The sequence below is a fragment of the Zingiber officinale genome, chromosome 4A (genome assembly GCF_018446385.1).
Source record: "Zingiber officinale cultivar Zhangliang chromosome 4A, Zo_v1.1, whole genome shotgun sequence".
NCBI classification, from domain to species: Eukaryota; Viridiplantae; Streptophyta; class Magnoliopsida; order Zingiberales; family Zingiberaceae; genus Zingiber; species Zingiber officinale.
The window spans coordinates 156,257,511-156,283,072 of NC_055992.1; the positions used below are offsets into that span (position 1 = coordinate 156,257,511).

The 25,562-nt window shown below is 35.8% G+C and overlaps 1 protein-coding gene across 1 annotated transcript; it reads left to right on the forward strand.

Annotated features, from left to right (window-relative positions):
• Nucleotides 1-6,625: 6,625 nt before the first annotated feature.
• LOC121971812 (solute carrier family 40 member 1-like) lies at nt 6,626-25,075 on the forward strand. Its single transcript, XM_042523264.1, has 8 exons — nt 6,626-6,891; nt 12,601-12,751; nt 12,830-13,026; nt 17,236-17,715; nt 23,381-23,552; nt 23,663-23,800; nt 24,416-24,526; nt 24,620-25,075. The coding sequence occupies exons 1-8, from the start codon at nt 6,770-6,772 to the stop codon at nt 24,746-24,748; spliced, it is 1,500 nt and encodes a 499-aa protein (XP_042379198.1). The 5' UTR covers nt 6,626-6,769; the 3' UTR covers nt 24,749-25,075.
• The last annotated feature ends 487 nt before the right edge of the window (nt 25,076-25,562 follow it).

Here is a 25,562-nt window from a genome sequence, read left to right on the forward strand (position 1 = left end):
CCTTAGCCATTTGGCGATCAGTTATAAGTTACCCTCGAGATTTACTTCCCTTCACATAATTTGAGGATGGACTGTGAGGCGGCATGAGCATAATCACTTTTTGCTCCAATAGATCACGACTAAATCAGATAACACTTGTATGTGTTTTAATATGATATACAATATTCTACGTTTTAGGAAAATATCATGATATAAGATGATAAAATATTGTATTTTTTAGTTGATACTAGATATTCAGTTTTTATACCGACTAATTTTGGGATGACCTGTCTGGTTTTATAAAAGTTTTCCATCGATATCAGGGTAAATTAGAAAACACTAATTCAAAACCCGCTAATAGAGGTTCATCCAGACGACCATCATTCTTAGGCTCGTTTCTCACTAGAGAGAAAATCTCTTACAGTGCACCACAGCTGAGATTTAAACTTGAGACATGATCATTTATCCCATAATCTCCTTATCCCCCTGTCCCATTAGTTCAACTACAAAAAAAAAAAAAATGTTGTTTTAAATTGAAAAAACAAAACCCCTATTTAGGATTTAGAATTTAGAGTTTAAGTTATCGACGAAGCAGGAGTGATGATAAAAAATCGTTTAAACGCCCTAAACCCTAAATCCTAAATTCTAAATTCTAAGCCCTAAACCCTAAACCCTAAATGAGAGCTTTATTTATTAGTTCAAACTGATATTTTTCTTCTGTCGTTGAACTAATGGGACAAGGGGACAGGAAGATTATGAGACAGAAGATCTCATCTCTTCAAACTTTATATCCCTTAATTATCTATTGAAGTTCCTAACTATTGTACCATTGCATCATTGCTTCGGGGGCTAATAAAATATTCTAGTGCACAATAGCAATGTTGCAAGAAAGAATTCGAGGTGAAATCATCTTTTTTTAGAATTGTGGGTAGGTTTGATGACTTATTAGAAGTCAACCAAGTCGTATATCAAAATCAATGTAAAAAAAACCAAAATACTTTAATCACAAAGGTACACTACTAATATATCATTGTGGCAATGATGTATATATAGTAGCACAATAGTGTCAATGGGACTTTTGAAGACCGCAAGACAAGGAGCACGTCTGAGATCATGTAGCAGCTTTGGAGCAATGATCTGACACTACTAAATTGAGAGCTTAATGGCTTAAAAGTTTGTAGAGATTAATTGAAGAATATTGAATGGGATAGATCGAGAGATTGTAAGACATGGAACATGCATCGAAGTAGCAAGGACAATAACGGATGAAGTTGTACTCCAAAGGTAAAGAGGTGAAGCATGTGGAGGAGTCGTGAGCTCATACGTATCAATGGAATGAGTAGCTTGAGGGGAGATGAGTGAAGGGCTAAGTTATACTATGGTAAGACTCCAATGAATTAAGTGTTGAGTGACCTGTAAATATAGGGATAAGAGTATATATTGAATATATGTAGATTCCATCTTAAAAGTGATCATAATCAAGGAGGATTGCCAGTTGATTGACGATTGAAAAATCCAATACGTACACTAAATGGATTCAGGTTATAAAGGTTAACTAGTCGACTTATGTAGAATCTAACTAGTTGGCTGATGGTTGAGTTGACTAATGAAATATGTATAAATTAATTGATAAAATCCAATTATGAAGTTGTGACTAATGTGAAATCAAGTCTATTGGTAGTTTGTGATATTTAAATATCCCACTAAATGAGATAGACTATATGAATTTTTTTATGTTATTGAGTTCTATCCTCAATTATATCATCATGATATATATTTAAATAATAGGTTTTTGGATCAATTTCCAGCAGGTATAAAATGTCTCGTTATGTGTCTGACTTTCCCTATGTAAAGGGTTGTTGCGCTAGGATAAAATGCCTCCTACTATTTGCCTACCTCTATCTTGCCTTGAGACTGACAATATATATATACTAGATTGTTTGGGGTGAATGATATTATCTTTTGCTCTAATCTATATTTAAATGAATATAATTTTATCTTCTTTTATTGTTACTAATCAAGTTTTTTTTGTTTTTCTCATTCTCATTTGATATGTGTATTTGCCATAATTTCACATCATCCAACTGAAACATTATTGGCCATCTAAGTATACGTTTGTACCATCTTAAATGTGTATATCGTAGTTTTTTCTCAATAAATGTAACTTCAATTTTCTTTTTAATGCTCTAATTTCGTATTCTGTCCATCCTTATATATCCATACATCCACTTTAACATCCTTATTTTTACAACTTTCATCTTTTGCTTATGTGCTTAAGTTACGTTGAGCTAGCGACATCTAATATAACAGATCTAATTGTCGTTTTATAGAACTTTCCTTTACATTTATAGGTACTTTAAGATGACATATATAAAATATCTAACGTTTTTCTCCATTTCAACCATCCTACTTATATTTTATATATGTAAGGGAATCTTTTCATCGTTTTAGAAAAATGATTATAAATAGTTAAAACATAATTAAGTAGCAGACGGATAGTTAAGCTCGACTCCCAACTAATTTACCTACCTGCTCGATGTTCCTAGATGGACTTTGAGGTTGATGAAATAGTTTTATTTCCTCCTTAAAAAAGATCAGCATCCAAAAATATTTAATGTAGTAGGTAGCAACAGAAACATATAATATATGGTCACATGCTTTCTGTCAAATTCATAAAGTATTACTGAAATTTTCACTTTGATCCTTCAGATAATCCAAAATAGAACTTCTTCTTGAGTTGATAAATCCTTTAACTGAAACTTTAATGGCGTTCTGGCAATACTGAAAAGGTTGGGGAGCTATGCAATTCAAAAGGAATAGTTTGCTAATATTTTAGTCAAAGGCAGGCAAACAAGCCTAATGGCCATGCTCAGACGTCTCCCACCCAACCGAAGCTAACTGGAAGGCAAGGAATTGAAGTGCATGTACATGTGATTATATATATATACATGTCAAGCTTTAGAGGAGATCACACATACTTTCTATTGCTTGAATCTTCATTCGATCGAGCCACCACCACTTCTCTTCCTTTCATGGGGAAGTTCTTCTACGCCGGGGAAGCAAACGATGACGATGGTGGAATGGATTTGATGCAAGCTCTTGTCGTGTTTGTCTTTGTGTATTTAGCGATGTTTCTATGGATGCCTAAACATACTGACAGTGTTGTCGATAAGGCATACATTTAGTTTGGCTCGGAGGTTTTGATATTGTCAAGGGAGATATATATTGACACAATAATCTGATTATCTATGATCATTAAGAAAATTTATAGTTTTACCTAGCTTTGTCCTTGATTATATTTTATTTGTTCTTAGAATTCAGATGAGTTGACCTCAGTTGGAAGACATGAGTACTTGAACCTTGATGCTCGAGTAAAAGAAGGGTTATCGCTTAAAAATCATTACTCATAGCTTAGGGGACCTAAGTGTTGGTGTAATATCCCTCAGGTCAAGGCTGACCTGGTTGACTAAGCTTGAGTCTTTGTTTGGGTTTCGATGTTTGACAATATAAGACTTCGATGTTTGACAAGACAGTTGTTCAATTGGGGAGATTGTTTGGTGCAATTCCCCTCTGATCAGGGTCTGATCAGGTTGGTTGAAGAAGAGTCAAATAGGTCAAGGTTGACCAGATACTTGACTGGGAAGTCCTAACTGGGATGTTAGGCAGAAGGAAAATCCTGGTGAGTGAAGCCAGGTGAAAGACCTAGTGAGTGAAGCTAGGCAGTTTGAAAGTCCTGCTGAGTGAAGCCAGGCAGAAGAAAATCCTGGTGAGTGAAGCCAGGTGAAAGACCTGGTGAGTGAAGCTAGGCAGTTTGAAAGTCCTGGTGAGTGAAGCCAGGCAGAAGAAAATCCTGGTGAGTGAAGCCAGGTGAAAGACCTGAGTGAAGCTAGGCAGTGAGAAAATCCTAGTGAGTGAAGCTAGGTGAAAGTCCTGGTGAGTGAAGCCAGGTGAAAGACCTGGTGAGTGAAGCCAGGCAGAAGAGAAGTCCTAGTGAGTGAAACTAGGCAGTTGGAAAGTCCTAGTGAGTGAAACTAGGCAAGGAAAATCCAGATGAGTCAAGGTTGATCAGACATCTGGTGTTGGAAAGTCCAAGTAGGTCAAAGGGATTGACCGGATACTTGGCAGAAGGAGAAAAGTCCAAGTGGGTCAAAGGGATTGACCGAACACTTGATGATGGAGTCCTAGCAGGTCAAGGGTGACCGGATGTTAGGTTTTATGTACCAACAAGTCATGGTTCACTGGATGTTGGTTTAGGGGGTTTTGGACTTAGTTTTGGGCGAAAACCAAGATCTGGATCGATCAACCGATCGATCCAGCAGATCTGGATCTATCAGCCGATCGATTGGATCATGCCCAATCGATCGGCCGATCGATCGGGTGAGTCCCCGCGAACAGAACTTCTCTGGATCGATCGGTGGATCGATCAAGAGGTCCCAATCAATCAGTGGATCGATTGGGAGCTGCTGTTTTGTCGCGATAAGCCCTGGATCAATCAGCCGATCGATCCAGGGAAATTCCTAGAGCACAGAGGCGCTCTGGATCGATCCGTTGATCGATCCAAAGCCTCCCCGATCGATCGGGATCCAACCGTTAGCGTCGTTTTAAGCCGCAGGCGTTCGATTCCTTCGGCATCGCTTACACGATTCGACTCCGATCATCTCAGCAACTCCACAGTTTCTCCACAAAGTTTAGAACGCCAGATCTTGAAGGTTCTTGGAGGTTTTCCAAGTCAAGAGGCGGATCTACAGCTGAAGAAGAAAGCTAGGGTTAGGGTTTCCTTGTAAGCTTGTGCTGTATTTTGTTTCCCTTTCCCTTTCTTCTTGTAGTGTGAACTTGTAGGGCTTCTCCGCCTTCGGTAGTTACTGAAAAGGAGTATTTATTAGTGGAGGTGTGTGTGTGTGCGTGGATCCTTGGATTAGTCATCTCTTGTGAGGTGGATACCAAGTAAAATCCATTTGTTAGCATTGTTGTATTTGTTTCTTGTATTTTTCGCTACACATCCTTGAAGAAACAAGCAACGAAGCACACGAGCACGCGATGAGCTATTCACCTCCCTTCTAGCTACTTTTCAGTCCCAACACTAAGAGACTTAGGAAGTCTTATATCAAGTGTTTAACTTTCAAGCTCGATATCAAATTGTATTTTTGATAAGTTGACAAAAATGACAAGTTACAAGAGACACATCTTCAGGTATAAGGTCGGTTCACAAGACCTTTTATTTCATTACCTAGTTAAGAAAATCCCTAAAGTGAAACCTTCTTTAAGGTTGATCAGTCATAGGACTAACTTATGGTTAGTAAACTAGCAAAACCTTATGGTTGAAGGTGGGTCAACCTAAGATTTTTATGACTTGAACAAAGATGGTGGTTTTTGGACAATAGTATGCAAGTTTGATCAACCAAAAACTTTTATAAGTCGACCATGACTTAGATGTGAGTGTCCCATGATCTTATTTCCTTGAGTTGAATCAAATCATCTTTTGAATATCCGCTAAACATCTTTTTTATTTTATTTTTGGTCTTTTATCATCTGAAATTTTCTTTTCTTTTCTTTTATGTTTTCTGTTTATTTAATTTCTGATTATGATTATGTTATCAATAAGATCTTACATTTAATTTTTTATAATAAAAAATTTATCCAATTCATAGATTGAATAATGAATATGAATAATCTTATTATTATTATCTTTTTGAATCTTTTACATTTTCATTTAGTTCATATATTTTTATATTTTTAATTCAAATAAATAAATAAATTGAATTTATTTTTCAAATTTATTCATTATTCCTTTTAGAATTATTTTTTATAATCTTTTTGAAACTTTTATTTTTAGAGGTAGAAAATAATTATTTTTCATGAATATTTTTTTTAGTTCTTTAAGTTAAAAAAAAAGAAAGTAGGGTTCGGACAAAGATTTTCTTAGGTGGAACGACAAATTTATGAACATTGATCGTTTGGATGAGTCCCTATTTATTCTGATAGTCGGTAAAAAATTTCTATAAGATCGCACCAATCATCTCTAGTATTAGTAGATTCACAGAATTAAATATTTAGATTACTAAAAACATTTTAAAAAAATTAGAGGTTAGAGGGAGGATGATTAGTCAAATTAATTAACTTCTACAAAAGTTTAGTGCATGATAGACAAAGAGATAGCAAAACACAAATAAAAAAGGCAATAAATTACAAATCTTATCCTAAACACCAAATCCTAATTCTAAATTCAATATCATCTAGATTCAAATTTCAAATTGCTTTTTCTTTACTCATTCGAGATTGAGATGAGTTTGTTTCTATTTGAAGTGAAAGCGAGAAATTAAAAATAATTAAACTTTAAGAATTGAGGGACAAGAATAATAGAGAATTAGATGCAAAAACTTAAAATGAAGTAATCTATTTATAGACTTTGAGAAAAAAAATCAATTAATCATAATCATTAATTTAAACTTACATCGATTGGTCGTTAAAAAAATCTTTTATGGATTAGATCCGTCATTTCCAGAATTAACCAAGATACTTAATTACTTATATATATTTTTTAAACCATGATGTTCCACAAAATTACAAATTTGTTTGTTTTCGTCTGTTAAAAAAAATAATAAAACAAGGTGCGTCTCCTGCTAGATACAATTCGGTTTTGGTTTGATTTTCAGTCTGGTACATCGTTGACGCCATAACAAAGACATGATCCACATCCACATGCAATCGAAGGTCTCATCCAAGCGCCTCACAGACAAATTAGTCGAAAACATACAGAAGAGACGAAGAAGAAGAAGGGAGAGAGGTGGCCATGGAAAGCAACGTTAGGGAAGCTCTGCTGCCGGGCTCTTCGCAGCCATGCCTTCTCCCTTCCTCCGCCTCACTCATCCGCCGCATGTACATGGGCCATTTTCTTGCTAGATGGGGAGCAAGGTAACATCCCCTCCCCTCCTATTCCTCTCATCTCAAGAAGGTCATTGACATTCTCTTAGACTGATAATGGATTTGGCACCGACTCAAAAAGAGTTCTTTTTATGGAAAAAGATTATTGTTGTAGGAGAGACCTCTCATGGTGTGCCACCTTTCTTTAAATGATGCAGAGTTTTTGAATCATGGTTTTATCCCTTGTAATTTTGATTGCGTGTTGACCTTAGAACTTGTGACCTCAGTAGCACAAAATAGCTGCAAGTTGATTTGTGACAGAAATTTAAGACGAAATGGACTTTTTTTTTTTTTTAATTAGGTTTCCATAAAAGTCGTAGCATGTGTTTATAACTCCAAATTGTTTAAAGTCTTAAGGCGCAAGTTGATTTGTAAATCTGCTTGCATCGCGGAGATCATGGAAAGATAACTAACAGGCTAAGATTTAACTGGATAGGGATATCTCGACAACAGATTGAAACTATGGGGTAAAATGATGATTCAGAAACTACGGAGGCATTTCAAAAAAAAGTAGTACTCTCTCTATATATAGCTTATACATAACAAAAGTGCAGTGTCAAAATCTAGATCTTAACAGTCACCTACTTAGGATAATTGGAGGAGATAAGATGGCAACAAAGGTATCATTGGGATTAGTCTGTCGTTGCTTTGATGTAGCAAATATTGCTTTAGCAACTGCCCTTCTTTTACCTTCAGCCTGTTTTCTCAATTCACACGAAAATTTTGCAATCCATGGATCAAAGGGGCTTCCCAAGTATACTACTTATAAAATTAGGCATAAAGGATTTTGTAAAAGAAAATGGGAAACAATTCCCTATTCTAAGTAACACTTATTTATAATAAATTTGAGATATAAAAAATTACAGAAACACTCCTATTGGACAACTAAATAGAAAATAATAACTAAAACATGTACCCTTGTCAACACTTCCCTTTAAGATAGTGCATGTACATATATAGCTGTCATACTCATCTTGTATACAAAGGAATAAAATAATCTGCTGAATATGTATAGTTGATTTTTGGGTTGTAATCATCTCTATTGTCTTCTTTGATAAAGAATAAATCAATTTCACTATGCTTGGTATGATCATTTTGGATAGGATTATGAACGATGCTAATAGCTGTTTTATTATCACAATGTAACAACACAAACTCCTTTTGGAGAAGATATCTTGCATAAACTTTTTAAGCCATAGAAGTTCATAGACTCCTTGTGCCATAGCTCTGTATTCTACTTTAGCAGTTGATGTAGCAACCACATCTTTTACTTTGCTTTTCCAAGTTACTAGAATTTTGCTAATGAAGGCACAATATCCGGAAGTAGATCTTCTATCATTAGGAGACCTTTCCCAATCAACATCAGCATATGCTTCTTTTCCCAAATGATCATTGTTTGAGAAGTGCAATAGTTTCCCAGGACTAGATTTGAGATATCATAGAATCTGAAAAACATGTGAAGACATGATTTGTAAAGTTTTTCATAATTGTTTGTTTAGCTTTTTTAGAAATATCTATATAGAAAAGTCTTTTAAATTTTTTATGGCTTTTATTAGAAAAATCTATTATTTTATGAAAATAAGTTTTGTTATTAATCTATAAAAAGGGATAAAAGGGGTTAGGATCTTGCGTATTATACAAGTTTGGAGCTAATATAATTTTCAATGGTATCCGAGTGTTAGGCTTTTTGTTTTCCTTCTTCCATCCCTTCATCCGTTTTAGGTTTCTATTTTGCTCTTTTTTTAAAAAATATTAAATATTTCTCAAATATCCTTCATAACTAGATTTTTCTCTATAGTTGATTTTTTTATTCCTTTTATTCTTTGTTACTCGACCTTTATTATCGAAATTTTCCCTATTACTTGCCCTTCATTGCTGATTTTTTCTTTGCCATTTTTTTTTAAAATTTTTTTTATTCTCTGTTATTCAGCTTCTATTATCAATTTTTTCCTAATGAGTCTCATAGTTGGATTTCTTTTTCCCTATTTTTCACCAATCTTTTTTGTAACTTTTCTTACTTATAAAAAAGTCAGAAGTTGCAGAAACAATTGCTACAACACTATCATAGGAGATTGTTTGATCTTAACATTCTGGAAAATTGTAACATATGCATGCTGCTTATAAATTAATTGGGAAAAACTATCTCAAGTGGTCCCAACTTGTTTGTACTGTGTTGAAGCAAATTTTGGGGGAGGTGCAGTCCAACCTGACCTAGCTCGGTCCGACTTGTACAACATGCTCCAATTTTGACTGCTTGGCTTGAATTGCACATAAGTGAGCAAATGTTAGGAAAGCCAAAGTGATCTGACAAAGCCTCTCTGATACTTAAGTTAATAAGGTGTTGAGTTATAGAGAATAGGAACAAGAGAGAGAAAACCCCTTACCAAAAATTGAGACATCCTCCCTTACCAACGTACCTTGATCTTTATAGGTGTAGGTTCAAATGACATACATAGATCATGGTAACACCCTCCAAGGAAGTAGGGGTAGTTTAGCCGTTTCAACCGTTAATCTCATTAATCATAACCACCTCCATTAATGTTAATGATTGATCATTACTGGCCATTATCTCGACAAATGGTGTGAACGCAGGTGACATTTGCAGGTGGCCACTAATTGCACAGGACGAGAAGCTTAAAGTGCTCAGAGTAAGGAGCTCATGGAGCTCGGAGTACATTAGATGGGAGAGCTCAAAGAGTTCGAAGTAGGGAGGTCAGACTAGGCAACTTAGAGAGTTTAGAAAGACTTAGCTTGAGAGGTTGGCCTACAAATGCAAATGTGGTGACCCATCTCGGGAGATCAACTTATAAATGTTGATGTACCAATCCAGCTCTCGAAGTTGGCCCTTTGGGTCGAGGTCTTTGAACATATGATGCTAGCATGGAGAAGCCACATAGGCATAGCTTGCTAATTGAGGGTGAGGTTATTACTAGGGGTATCACTAGTCCCCTTCAAGTCAAGTCGGGCAGCTTAGGTGTACGAAACTCAATTAGAGTGCTCAAGTCCGCAAGATGTCAATGTCGGTCCCTAATAGTTGGGTGGAATTGAAAGCCAAGGACGAGGTGTTCAGAGACTTTAATGTAGTAGAGCTGGACTATAAAACATAATTGGCGTAGAAGCATCCTCAGGACCATGACTAAGATGGAAAGCAAGGCTGAGCTATTGGCGCATTACGAGGGCTTTAATGAGTCTCTTTCTTGAGGCCTTTGTGCTTAAGTAGATTTTGTAATGTGTAATATGTTATCTTTGAATAAGAAATTATCATTAAAATGGTTGTGCTAATTTAACATAACCTAGTTCAGAGTGGTCAATCCTAAAGCCATGGGGCTAAGGGAGGAGTTTGATCCCGAGTACAAGAGAAATATCCATAAATCAGCCCTAGAATCACTGAAGCTAAAGGGGAAAGCTTGATATCGTGACCTGGGTGGACCTTTGAGGTCTAGAGAGAATAAGAAAAGCTAATCCTATGACCTGGTGAACCTTTGAGGTTGGGGAGATAATGAAGCTCAATCCCACCACCTAGTTGAGGTCGAGGAGAGAATATAGCTCGATCCCATGACTTGGCAACCTCTGAGGTTGGGGAGAGAATATAAGAAAGTTGATCCCGCAACCTGGGTGAACTTGTGATAGGAGAGTTAACAAAACTCCATCCCGAGCTTTTGAGGCTCCTCAGGATGAGTTTTCTAGTGAACATCATCTTAATGTCTTGATTCAATTTAATCTTATTTCCTCAAACGGCACCAAAATGATGCAGAAATCTATTGATGTTGAAGTGGATGTTGAGACAGATGCCAATCTGACTTAGCAGTATGAATAATGTGGTGGAGGCGTGAGCCAACTTGCACGATGAGGTTTGCTGGCAAGGTAGATGCTGAGGGAAGGCATAGTTTGACCTAACCCAACTCAATCGGACTTGTACAACGTGCTCCAACTCAAGCTGCTTGACCCAACTTGTGCACAAGTGAGCAAATGTCAAGGGAGTTAGAGTGATCCATCAAAATCACTTTGATACTTAAGTTAGGTGTATTGAATGATAGAGAATAGTAACAAGAGAGGAAGGCCCCTTGGTAGAAATCCACACATCCTCCCCTAGCATACCAACATACCTTGGTATTTATAGGTGTAGGTATCATAGAAACCTACGGAGATCATGGTAACGTCATTAGGAAAGTAGGGATAGGTTAGTTGCTCCAACCATTAATTCTATTAATCATAACCGCTTTTATTAATGTTAATGGCTCGACCATTACTGGCCATTATCTCTGTAAGTAGTGAATGTGGACCACATTTGTTGGTAGCCAGTAACTAGTTGAGTCGGGGAACTCGAAGTGCTTGGAGTAGGGAGCTTGGGGGGTCAACCTATGTGCCTACCCAGCTCGAGAGGTCAACCTATAGATGTTGATGTACCAACCCAACTTGAGAGGTTAGTTAGGTTAGGATTTTGGAACATGTGATACTAGCATGGAGAACCCACGTAGACATAGCTTTCCGAATAACTTGGGGTGAGGTTATTACCAATGGTATAATTGGCCATTGATCAAAATAGCAGTGTGAGTGGTTAAGCTCTTCCGTTCATATCATCCAATGAGGGAGGAAATCATGAAGCTTGAGTCGTAGTAGGATGTTTTCCCAATTCACCTTATCGTAAGCTTTTTTAAAGTCTAATCTAATTCTCACAACATCTTGCTTTTGTGCCATGCATACATTTAGAGCTTCATCAGCACTCATCTATGACACCTTTCTTTTGTTTAAATGCAAATTAAAACTTCCTAATAAACTTTATCATAACCTCTTGTAATGTACTTGCTAGCACCCTTATAAGTAATTTGATGAAGATATTTTCTAGTGATATTGGGCTGGATGCCCCTTCTTAGGTATCATCACTATATATGCATAATTCAATCTACTAGTGTCAAGTATCCCCTTATAGAATTGGTTAAACATAGAAAAGATCTATTGTTGTATCCCCTCATAAAATTGGTTGAACATGGCAAAAACCTCTTGTTTGATGATATCCCTGCAATTGATTATGAATCCTGTGCTCCTTCCATCTGGACCAGGTGATTTTAGTCATCCAAAGCTCGCACATTCAAACTCTATTTATGAGAAAGGGGAGGCTAGAGCTACTAATGTTGGTTTTCCGCGTTACTATGTTAGATGCCAACTTCATACTAGTGTCATGTTGCGTTTCCGATATGTGCTTGAGAAAGGTTGTGAACTTGTTCAAAATTTTCTTCAGATTTGTGACTAATGTGTTTCCCAGTTCTATATGCTTCATCTTCAATTTGGATTTTCTGATAGTAGCAATTTTGTGAAAGTAAGCAATGCTTTCATCCCCCTCCTTTATCCATTTGATTTTTTTAATCTGAATCCAGTGTGTGACTTCATCTCTGAGAAGAACCTCCAAATTTGCTTTCATGTTCCTGAGTTCCGAAAACATTCCATCTTCCTTTATTAAAATTTTGATAGAGTAACTCTTTTATTTTTTGTCCTAATTTATGCTTTTAAAATGTATGTTGTGGCAGTTGCTTGATAAAATTGATACTTCAGGTGCCAAACTGGAGTCTTGTTTTCTTAAGTTGAATTGTTGAACACTTTCTCAATTTTTTTTTTTAACTTTTCTTGAAAAATTCCTTCCTCTGTTGCCTCAGTTACATGTTTACCAAAAGATGGTATTATTAACTTGCCAAATGGTTGCAGAATGTGGGAATTCTCAGTTAGTCTGTACATGATAAACATTTGGCCAGACTCCTTGCTCTTCACTGCTCTGTATGGTGTTGTTGAATCTGCCTCCACTGCATTGTTTGGTCCCATAGTTGGTACATTAGTAGACAAATTGACTTACTTACAGGTAACTTTTTATCTAGCTCTTTAATTTTGTAGCAACATTATAGCAAGGAATCTTCTGTACTGCATACTCATTCGACAGGTTCTACGGCTTTGGTTATTGACTCAAAATTTGTCATTCATGGTTGCTGGAGTCTCAGTGACGGTGCTACTGTCCTACTATGGCTTGATGTTGACAGCATTTGTTCAATTCATTCTATTAGTTGTTCTCATCAACATTTCTGGGGCAGTTGGAAAATTGTCTACTCTTGCAGGGACAATATTAATTGAGAGGGAATGGTAAGTGTCAGTTACATTACTGACAGCCAATTTGAACTGTAAGCTTATGTAATAACTCTTGTGATGATCATTTGCATCTTGATGGCAATTATTATTTCTTGATTGTTTTCTATAAAAAAAAAATATGCAGTATCTTCTTCCAACTTCTTTTTGAGTCTATAATCTACAATGTTGGATATATAGTTTAGTCCTACAAAAGGTATTTCTCATTGTTATGCTATGGAAAGTTAATTTTATGTGTCAATTGGGTTGAAACAAAAAGATAACAAAGGATGGAATTTATCATAGAAAAATGTGAAAGTACTGTCATACTGTTAAATGCAGAGTAATATAATCCATGCTAGATTCGTAATATAGCTGATATATGCACTATCTGAATTTGGGAAAAATGACGAATAGATGCTTTAAAAATAAAAGATCTATAATGACTCGTCTCAATTTTGAGGTGCATCAGTGTTCTACTAATTTGTTGCATTGCTGCCAGAGTATGTTTCACTATTCTTCTCTGTCGTTTTCCTTCTAGTTTTTGCTATTTTCTCCATGAACTTCATTATTCGAGGTATCACCAATGAGATTTTAGTTATTACATATTTACATCACCATGTCAATGTTGGCACTTACAAGAAGAATAGTGGCCTAAGGAAGATGGTAGAAGGAGAATCCTTTGTTGCAAGGCCATTTTGCATACTAAGATTATATACCATGACATATATTTATTTATACACAATAATGGAAAATTATAGGACACTTAACAAATTATAACAAATTTCCTAGAAAATTATGCTAATGATTGAGATCTCTAATGTACCATAAATTGAAGAGTTGAATGCATAGTTGCATACAACTAAAGATTACAAATTAACATTTTAATTTCCAATACTCAATTTGTAATATTTAGTTCAGTCTTTAACTTTTCTATATATTCAAGAGTCACAACTTTAGTTAGAAAAATATGCAACTTGATCATCTATACTTTTGGTCTTCACTAGTATTCCCTTTTTCCCACCATATCCCAAATAAAATGATGATGAATCTATCTCAATACAGTTTGATCTTGCATGGAAATAACATTCTTGGTCAGTGCAATTGTTGATGTGTTGTCACACTGAATGATTTGATTGAGCTTAAGTTTGTTGCAAATCCATCTTCTTAACCAAACTTCACATGCTGCTTTAGTATTGTAAAGTGTTATACTCCAAGAAATCACCATTGAATCGTGACAGGAAATACAATTGCTTTTTATGTTATTAACTAAACTAGCTCAATTTTTATTAGTAAAGTCATACAAGCTTAGTGCCACTTTTTTAAAGATATTTGACGCCATGTGTTTTTCTTCCTAGGAGATATCTTAGGATGCGTTTTGTAGCAACAAAATGAATTTGCTTGGCTTCTGCATAAATCTTAAATTAACACATACGATATGAACAATGTGAGGCCTTGTGTTGGTTGTAGATCTTTACATCAGTTTTTAGAGTTCCATTATTTTCATTTATTTTCATAAAAGTTGAAACATGATTGCATTTATCCAGTTGGAACTTTTAAAACATCTCTTGGACATGATTCGTGATACCAAGCTGTGTCAGTTGGCACAAAATTTATCATTTTGCCTGCCGACCGACATTGGCACAAGCATAGGCGGAACTGTGAGGTAGCAACAGCCACATGGAGGCCTTTGCGAGGTCGTGAGGCTGCCACGACCTGGTAGAGGCAATGTGCTAGCCGCAGGCAAGCTATCGATTATTTTTCCTTTCTTCTTACTTCTTCTTTCCCCTTTTAGAGTTTATTTGGTTAAGGGTTATTTTCATTAAAGATTTAGGGATTTAGGGCAGTTAATTTCTTTGTCTCTTTATTATTATTATTATTATTATTTTACAATTAATTTCTTTTTCTTTCTCTCCGATAATTTCTCTCTCTTTCTTCCATTTCTTTTTCTGCTTCCATTTTAAGGATGAAGATGAAGGGTAATTATTAGGAAAAATATCTATAACAATCAAATATTAATAAAAAATATTTTTAAATACATATATTTTATATTTTAAAAATACTCACGACATGATATGGTACAAAAACCTTATCGTTCCGGTTATAAACCAAAACTCTTGCATGACTCGAAATTTTAAACCTTGCTCTTAGATATATTTCTCTTAATATAGTTCTCCTTTGGTCTCCTTTACTTGTATTTTGAGGAAGTATTTCATCTATCCGAAATCAATTATTTCAGATTTCCTTGTCATGCTTTGCTTGAACTCTTAAACAACTTGAATTCTTATGCCTATGCAAATAAGGTCATCAACATAGAGACAAACAACAAGGAAGTTAGTGGCATCAAGTAGTTTCACATTAATAGATGAATTTACTTAAGACTTCTTTGAAACCATATAAGCTAAAGTATCAAGTCAATCATGTTGTTTGTTCCATGTGAGACCACCTCATGGTTGCGATATGTACTACGAACCTATTGGAAAAATTAGGCTGTCTCTCATGAGAAGGGAGGAAAGAAAGTTCCTTTTCATCTGATTTGAGTGGATGAAAAAAATACCTAAAAATGATCTGCGGATGGATTCTTAAATCCCATCTTAAATCTATCCATCCATTAGGTAATAAGAAGAAAGAAAAATAATTCATCTTTTCTTACGAAATAAATAGAGGAAAGTTTTCTACCGCTACTATTTTCATTTCCATCCACCCATATATATATAACTTAAAATTCGAAGGAGAATTTAAAGTTGTAATATAAAATTGTACTTGCATGGTATTTTTAACCTCTTAATAAGATTAAATTATGCACATTTCTAAGCAAATTTGTGTTTTCTTTCTAATTTTCCTTGCCTCCAGTTTTGTAAGCAAAGATTACCTTTTAAGATTATAGTTGATTTTAGTTATCATTTAGAGTTGCGCAGAGATCTGACCTAGTGATTCCCGATTTGATTTTACTTCCTTGTACCTTTTTTTGTTTTGTTCACATGTCATCGCATTATACGTGTTCATTATATATATATATATATATATAGAGAGAGAGAGAGAGAGAGAGGGGGGGGGGGTTATGCTACACACCTTCATATGATCAACCCCGTGCATGCCTGAGGGCAACTGCCCACATGGCAGTATTGACTGATGCTTGCCACGAGGGCAACTGCCCTCAGTCGTGCATGGGGGCACACACACGGGGTGCAGTGTAACACCCTGGTCTATATATATATATTCGGAAACAGCAAAGCAAGGTAAGGCTGTGTACAATAGACTCTTCCCCAGGACCCACATTGGCGGGAACTTTGTGCACCGGGATGCCCTTATAGTTTGTTGAACTTCTTGATTATCTTGAGTTAGTAATAAGTTTGCATGACCTTTGGATCCCTATTTTCACATTGTCACCAAGCGGGGTACCTCTCCTAGTAAGTGGACAATGCACTATGAGGATGTGATATTGTAACATTCCAAAAGTTTTGAGGCATGAAGATAGTTTACTTTTGACTACATTAATAGTAGAAATGCCCATAAGTGAAGTTGGGCGCTCTATTTGAAGTGCTAGAGAACATGGAAGTTGAACTCATTGTCATGTCTCCTGTACTAGATTTGTTGACACTTACAAGAAGAATAGTAGGGAAATAGAAATTTTCATTGCATTGCAATTTTTATTACCAAGATTACTTGCCATGGCGCCTATTTATACATAATAACTGAAAATTCTAGAGCATTTAATAAATTGCCTAAGAAGATATGCATATGGTTGTGATCTCAATGTAGCATAATTTAAGGGTTTGCACGCACCTAAAGATTACAAATTAGCTTTTTATTTTCAATGCATCTTTTCATTTCCCAGTAGTTAAGGCAATTCAAGGGTGTTGTGCTTCTATTATACTCACAATAACTGCAACTTTATTAGTCATGAAATTGAAACTACAGACTAGTTTTGGTTAAGCGATCTAGCTTCTTTCCCTTTTTTTTTTCATTTATTCATCAAGTTCATAGGATTAATGTTATGGCTTTAGGAGTTGTTATAATGTATATTAAATATATCGATTAATATACTTTGAATATATATTACTAATGATATAAAATTGCATAGAACTCAATGGAGATATGAGATTTAGGTAACTGGCCTCAAGTAGATGGGAAAAATATGGCTTAATGATGATTTTGATGCCGATGAGCACAATAGAATATGATTAGTAGTATCTTATAACTCTTTTCAATCTTCTCTAAATTCAGGGTGGTTGTAATTTCTACTGGTCTACCTCCAGAGGAATTGACAAAAATGAACTCAGTTATTAGAAGAATTGATCTGTGCTGTAAACTACTTGCCCCTGTTTTCAGTGGCTTCATCATTAGTTTCATCTCACTTCGAGCATCAGCAATTGTCTTGGCTCTATGGAATACTATCTCAGTTTGGATACAGTATTGGCTTCTAACATCTGTATATAATGGTATTCCTGCTCTTGGTGACAGAAGCCAGAGGAGAAACAAGACAGTAGCTCCAACTGATTTTATAGCTATCTCATCAGTTGATGAGAATGAATGTTGCATTTCATCTGAAGGAATGAATGCGGTAGCCGAAGTACAGCGTCATAATATTTCATGTGTCGACAGACTCTCAGCAATTCCTTGCTTTGATGGTTGGGTTACATATTTCAGGCAGGAAGTGGTTCTCCCAGGAATTTCTCTGGCTTTATTGTACTTCACAGTCCTAAGGTGAGTAATATCTATCCCAGCATTTTAAATTTAACTCCTAGTCCTTATTGCTGAACAATCCTTGTGACATATTAGTAGAACTAATTGGATCTTAACATGCTATGCTGTAATTTATGAGTTACCAAGCAAAATTTGAAAAATGCAGCGTTATCTACTTCTCTGCCAAAACTTAGCTCCACATTAGCATTGAAGAGCAGTATCATGGATGCATCCTTATACCTGCATTCAACTTAATTATATTTTAGTTTAATTTGAAAAGTCAATGTGTCATAATTGTAATTGATTTAAATATATATGTAGTTGTTCCACCATGATAAAAGCAAAGATTTAAAGTATCTTTGTGTTGAAATATGGATCCACATATGGAATGCTTCTCTGCCAACGTTTTCACCACCCAAAGGCCTCACTCATGATAATATCTATCACTGCATCATTACCCAATAATAGCAACACCGAAAAATAGACAATACTCTAATAATAAAAAAACCAAAAAAAAATATTAAATAAGTCAAATATATTGACATAATGATTGAATCATTCTGATAATGTACCTATATTTACCAATATGGTGAACTCATGTTGGTAGAAAGAAAATACGCAAAAGAAACTGCATAAAGAACAAAATTTGTGCAATAAGAAAATAAGAGGACACTAATGAATTCATCTGCAATATAGTAGTTGAGTATTACTAGGATGTGCCTAAAATAGAAAACCAACCTTAAAGATTGCTTCTAGTCTACAAATCTAGCAATCGAAGGAAAAGTGAGAAGTGAGCATATAAGTGCAAAGTGGAGTAAGAGGAGATGCACATGCAAAAATATTCAGCAGGAATGTATTTTATGTTCTTTTAGCATTGCACAATCATTAATCTGTTCCCGTCATTTCTCTTTAATTCCTTTTAAGTAGTTTCATCATTTTCTCATGTTTTCTCTTTTGTACCCGCAATGCATCCAATACCAAGTGCATCTCGCATAGAGAAGGTGAACAACCCGCAATCCGCCCAATAAGGAATGCATCTCATATAGGATGGTAGAAAACTAGATAACCCACAAAAGGACCAAAGGAATCTTTTCTAGTTCATATAGAATGGTAAAATAAGGCTGACTTTATAGTAGAACTAATTCATTGGTTTTTCTAATTCAGTATAAGTAGTCATATAACTCTTTCAAAGCACAGAGCTGAGACTTATAGTATAAGTAGTCCATAAATGTTGTATCAGTTTGGTATAAATAGGTTTGTATTTCTATTCTTGGTTTTTAAGGTGGTACAAGTTCCTTTAAGGTACTATCATAAGTTTCCATCATCTATCAAGTCTACTAATAGAATTTATCACTAATAGCAAAAGTACACAAGCATAGAGCAATAGCAATAACAGTAACAATTAGGAGCATGATCATAAAAGAACAAGGAAATAAAAAGTAATAAAGTCAAGGATAATTAAATATTAAATAAATTTACATTTTCTTTTAATAACCGCAACATATTTATCTTTAATCTTTCTTTTTTTTACGCGTTTTTTTGAAGGTGAGTGTCATGCTAAGTGTCAACGCATGGTGTTGTTTAGCAACAATTAGGAGGAACTGGAGGGGAAAGAAGAATGAGGAGCTCCTGATGTGTTGAGAGCTTTTGTACATGAAGAACGAAAAGAAGGAAGAGGAGGAGGGTTCTCCATGTTTAGAGACCTGCCTACAAGAGAAGAAAAATAAGGAGGGGGGAGGAGAAAGAAGGTTAGGACTCTCTTTTAGCTCCTATTCTTTACATTTTGCATGGTGAGACTTTCCATTGAGTAGCATATGCCATGGATACTTCTTGTCCGTAGGATAGATTATAATGGCCTGTCTTAAGTTTGATTGGATGAATATTTTAATTGTATTTATTTTCTCTGCCTAATGGCTCGTGATCTAGCTCTTCCTTCCATCAAAGCCTACTTCAATTTTTTTTCTTGATCCACCTTTCATAGTCAACTCTTGCTTCATCTCCTACCTTGCTTCCAACTTCTCAGTTCCAAAGTTAACTTAATCAAACACTACTAAATTGACTTTGAAGGGGACACTATTAGTATAAAGCTTCAAGACAACCCATTCAAAGCAAATGATCAATATTCCTATTTTATATCACATTTTAGAATAGATCAAGTCTTAGTAGTTGTTTTTCTGTGTTAGTTATTTAACAGATCAGTTAAAAAAATCTATATATACACCATCTACTCTGAAATTGACACATTGTATTCCCTCTAAAAATAACAAATCTATGTTTGTTGCTTTAGACTCCCTATTTCAAGAAGAGGAGTTTATACTATTGGCTACTCATTGCTGTTAACCCCTGAAGAGGGCTCACTTATTTGTAGCCCATATCTAGATAGGAATGGATTCACCCATCTCATTGTCCAGACGTACTTAAATGTAAAAAAGATGAAAGTCACATAATATAAAAAGGTGATGAAAGATTCAACTGAATTTGCATGCTAGTCTAATCATGTGCGAAAGTGACCTTTACCTATAACGAATTAAAGTTAAGTATATTATTTTTAGTCCCAAAAGCTTGTACATGCCACTAAAGTAGGAAGTTTCCTAGTAGATGTGCAAATGAGCCAAGCAGAGCTTAATTGGGTTCAACCTTGTTTATTTTCTTATCAAACTTGTTCAACCTTTTTGGTAAAAATCTTATCGAGTTCAAGTTTTTTATAACTTAGGTGAAATGGTTATCTGATAATGAAACTTATGTTATTTCTTTATTTTTAACATACTTTGAATAATTTAAGATTGTAAAATTTTATAAATCACTATATTCTTATGTATTTGAATAAAAAATCTAGAATCAAATTTTACACAAGTTAATAAATAAGTTTATTTATAAATTGTTCATGAACTTTGTTTATGAAGGTTAACAAACTAAACTAGTTGTTCAAATTTGTTTGTTTCATATAATCTTTTACTATTAAATGAACATAAATAAGATTTATCGAACCAAACACCAATTTTGTTCATGAACATCCAGTTCATTTACAACACTAGTTCAAGTGGATAGAGCTCATCATGACTATTTTTGGAGTAGCCCAGCCTAAGCCTAGCTTAATCAATTCTACCATTCCACATTCAAGCAAAAAGACCTTGTAGGTCTTGTTTTGCTCCTATATCTTTTTAAAGGGAAAAGGATTTCCAAAAGTAGTTTCATGGATCCACAGGAAAATACTTTGGTTTTCTTTATTATTTCTAAATCTAAATAGAGTTCACAGTGGTGGAGTTGAGAGAAGCATACAAAAAGTATTCTAGGTGTAAGATATCTAATGAAATTGTAGAGATCTCATTCATTGAAAAACATAGAAAGTGTTGGATCGATACGCACGTGAGAGGGGGGGGGGGTGAATCACGTGGTTTTCAAAAACTTGTTTTATCATTTTAAAAACATGAGTACGCGTAGCGGAAAGTACTTACAAATTTGAAAATAACGAACACAAGAAAACACTGTCGGTTTACTTAGTTCGGAGCCTTCGACGACTTCTACTCCAAGACCCAGGTCCCGCAGACCTATCGGCGGGTAATCCACTAAAAGCCTTTTCTGGTACCTCCGGAAGAGAGAATCGAATACAAAGAAGATCGGAGAAGTGTAACAGATTACACTTTCCGTTTGAAGAATTTAAGTACAATAAAAACTTTGTTACCGACAAGTAGGGATCGAAGTAAGAGCTCTCGTGTCTCGATGCTGTTCTGTCGGCCGCGATCGGAAGTCCTCGGAGCAGTCGTCGGGCGCAGCAACTTTGCAATAGAGTCACAGCAGGAGCCTGGAGCAGTCGGAATTTCAAATGGTCATGTAGTAGCTCATATAGTAGGTTGTGTTTGATGCTTGGTCGAGACTGACTTATATAGGCTATGGAAGGCGCCTTCCATAGGTGTGGAAGGCACCTCCAATGGGATAAATCCTATCTCGAACAGCGTGCTCCTTATCTGCAATGACGTCTAAATTTCATCCTGCGGAAGGCGCCTTCAAGGCATGAAAGGCGTCTTCCATGAACAGTGTGAAGGCGCCTTCCTTCACCTTGAAGGCGCCTTCGGGTATTGTTCATCCGAAGGTTTTTTTGCTCTTTTTATCCTGCAAGTTGTGTTAGTCCAAATCTAAAGCATTTAACTTGCAAACCAAAGTTAGCACAGTCATAATAAGAAGTAGTAATTAGTTCCTGTCCTCCCAGGACCAGGAACTAGACAAGGTCTCAGTTTAGGATTCCCAAATGGACCTAAAATAGACCGACACCTACTGTCCCTTCAATCGGGACACGTCCTTACTAAGTCACTATCCTTCAGTGACTTACCTTTAGTTACCAGTTGTCCTGTCCCCGGACTCAACTGAACTTCCTGCTAAATATCCAATCAGCCCGTCGACTTATCTGGACTTTTCGCTAGATATCCGGTCGACCCGTTGATCTATCTGAACTTCCTACCAGATATTCAGTCAGCCCATCGACCTATCTGGACTTCCCGCCAGATATCCAGTCGGCCCGTCGACCTATCTGGACTTCCCGCTAGATATCTGATCGGCCTGTTGACCTATTTGGACTATTAACTCCTGCACAGTGGATGAAATGGTTAGACAACAAAACACTTAACTTAATTCACTTGTTATTTATCAAAACCTGAATTAGACCGTTAGTGAAAACTGCACCAACAGAAAGTAGCAGGAGTGTCTTTTAGAGAAGAAATCTTTGAAGAAAGAGAAGAAATTCTTAAAAGAAAAAAATCATTAAGAAATTCCTTAACAAAAGAGTTAGAAGTATTATTACAAGATCAACATGAAGAAGATGATCATGAGAAACAAGTAAGATAACATCAAGAAGTGTGTACAAAAAAAGTGAACGAGCGATGGTTTAGACTAAAATACAGGAATCCCAAGATTAACAATGACGAACCAGATGAGTTGGCTTTGATACGTACTAGTAGCTGGTTTCTCTCTGCGTCATAGAACACCAACCATGACTCTTCAATATAACATAGGGTCTCTCCACCACATTACTTACTAGTAACTGGTTTCTCTCTGCCTCATAGAACTCCAACCATGACTCTTCAATATAACATAGGGTGTCTCCACCACATTACGTACTAGTAACTGGTTTCTCTCTGCCTCATATAACTCCAACCATGACTCTTCAATATAATATAGGGTGTCCCCACCACATTCTTCGAAGCGCCCCACTTGCATGAAATATCTAGACAACTGTTAAGGACACAAAGAAATACTTAATTGTCTTAACCTTACTTGGATTTTATTCTTATAATTCATACATTGATAGATTAGACTGCAATGTCTTCTCTTATATCATGCTAGTGTTATTGCCTTTCCATTTAATTCATAAGCTTAAGCTTTCGTAGTAACCGTGAGACTGTTTCTGCGTGCTTGCTTGCTCTACGCATGATATGGATTGTGATATGCCATCACTTCTCTCCAGCAAAATTTTATCTCTTCATTCTAATGTTGGAAGGGAATCCAACATGTTGAATGAATGAAAAGCTCTTTTAAATTCTGCTGGGTTGGATATTTGGGAAAACTATGGGTTTCTCATCTCATTTTTCTTCTTGTTGTCATGTATAATTACATGTGTATCCTATTTCTATTGCCATTGTTCGACCCCAGCATGAAAGTGAAGATAACTCTTGCATTGGCTTACCCTTCTCAGCTTTGGAACATTAATGACTGCTACCTTGGAGTGGCAAGGCATACCTGCCTACGTGATTGGTATAGCGCGTGGTGTTAGTGCTATAATTGGAATAGCAGCAACTGTAGTGTACCCAATTGTTCATTCACGTATTTCGACAATCAGGACTGGCCTGTGGTCCATTTGGACTCAGGTTTGTGTGTTAATTCAACATCCTATTCTGTTCCCTTGAATTTTCTTTGTTGAATTGTTTGTATTTTAATCTCACTAATAGCAAACTGATACTTTGGTTGTCTTCTCTAGTGGTGCTTCCTGCTGGTTTGTGTCGCATCTGTTTGGATTGGTAACAGCATAACTTCAGCATGGATGCTGATGGGAGGAGTTGCGGCATCACGCCTTGGACTCTGGATGTTCGATTTATCTGTCGTGCAACAAATGCAGGTAGAGTTGATTTCAGATAGTTCTAATAGTAGTATGTCGTCTGCCATCAGTTGCCAAGACTGTTATTCGCAATATTTGATACTTTGGCTCTTCATCCAACTCCTCTATACCCCTCTTGCACATTAACACTTTGAGTATATACTTAAGACTTATATCGGTCACCCATAGAATTTTTTTAGAAATAGTCGTGTTGAATATTCATGCCTGAGTCCGAATAACATAATTCATAATTAGGAAAATTCTGAATACCGAAAATCCTTTTCCTCAAAGCTTGAGTTTTGGGAATAAATGTTAGTTAATCAACTTTAGTATGGTATTAGAGCAGAGGTTTAAGGCACCTGAACAGACTCACTAAAGCATCATTAGGGATGATAAACCAGCATCATTTTGTAGCGGTGCCATCAAAGGCCGGACTAGCCAGAATCAGAATCAGTTCGAGTGAATCTGATGGTGAAGAAGTAATAGTATATGCATCAATTCTATTTTTGGCATGTTCATCGGTGACCAATGCCCAAATGGAATCTGTAGAGCTGGAGTTTACCTCTCTTGGTGCTTGAGTTTCCTTGCAAATTTTGGAATTTCGATATCAACTTTTCGATGCTTGTCGTACAACAGGATCGTGTTCCTGAATCTGATCGATGCATGGTTGGAGGCGTCCAAAACTCGTTGCAATCTATGCTAGATTTGCTGACATATGTGATGGGCACAATAATTTCAGATCCCAGGGTAAACATCTTTTTTATTTCTTTCACCAAAATACCTTATTAGAAGACAGATTTCCTCAACTTTCCCGCGTATTCTTTTGATTCGGTTTAACAGGATTTTGGTCAGTTGGTGCTCCTGTCGTTCTTCCTAGTGTCGTCAGCCGCCGTGCTATATACAGTCCATGTTTATCATGTCCGGAAGCATCTTTTCCACTTCGACAAACTGTTTGGAAAGTTCCATTGAGGGTAGTTATGCTAGTTGATGGAACCAGATCAAAAACATGGAAGATCTAAGAAATTGAGGCTTGCCGATGTTGAAATCTCCAGTAGGCATTGGAAATCCTACATGCTTATTTAGATATCAATATATGTACATGTGTGAGATCATTTGATGTTGCCATTCAGCTAAATTGTAGCAAGTATTATTGTATTGTGAAATTGGTATTCTCAAGATCACTGTATACTTTAGGATAGTTTTATATTTCTCTTAATCCATCAAAAAATAATACTTCTATCAATTTTTATTAATATTCAATTATCATTTGGATAATAGAATCTACATTGTAATCAAAACCATCTACTTTTAAATAGTGTATTTATTTTCTAGTATTGTTGTGTATTATCCTTACGGAGTTTTAGCGCAATAGTAAAATTATTCTTCTTCAGGACTCGAATTGGTGGTAGCACCGAACTGTCTTTTATTATTGTTGTTGACACATATTCTTTAATTATCGAAACATCTAACTTAAATTATCTGTAAATATTAAAAAAGAGAAGATCGTTAGTTCTTACTTTAAAATTAAGATTAATCATAAGTTTTAATTATCGGTAAATGATTAGCTTATCAATTTATATTTGATATTCTTCTTGAGCATGGGTATAGGGTTTAGACATGGGGTGTGATTAGCTTAGTCTCCTCGGGGCGGTGCGATGGTTAAGATATATGGGGTGTTGCCACATGAGGTATTGGGGTTGAAACTCAGCGTGACCGAGCATAATCTCCTCTATGTCTTGGCCATTTGTACTAATGGCTAGTAGCCACCCGTGATTTATCTCAT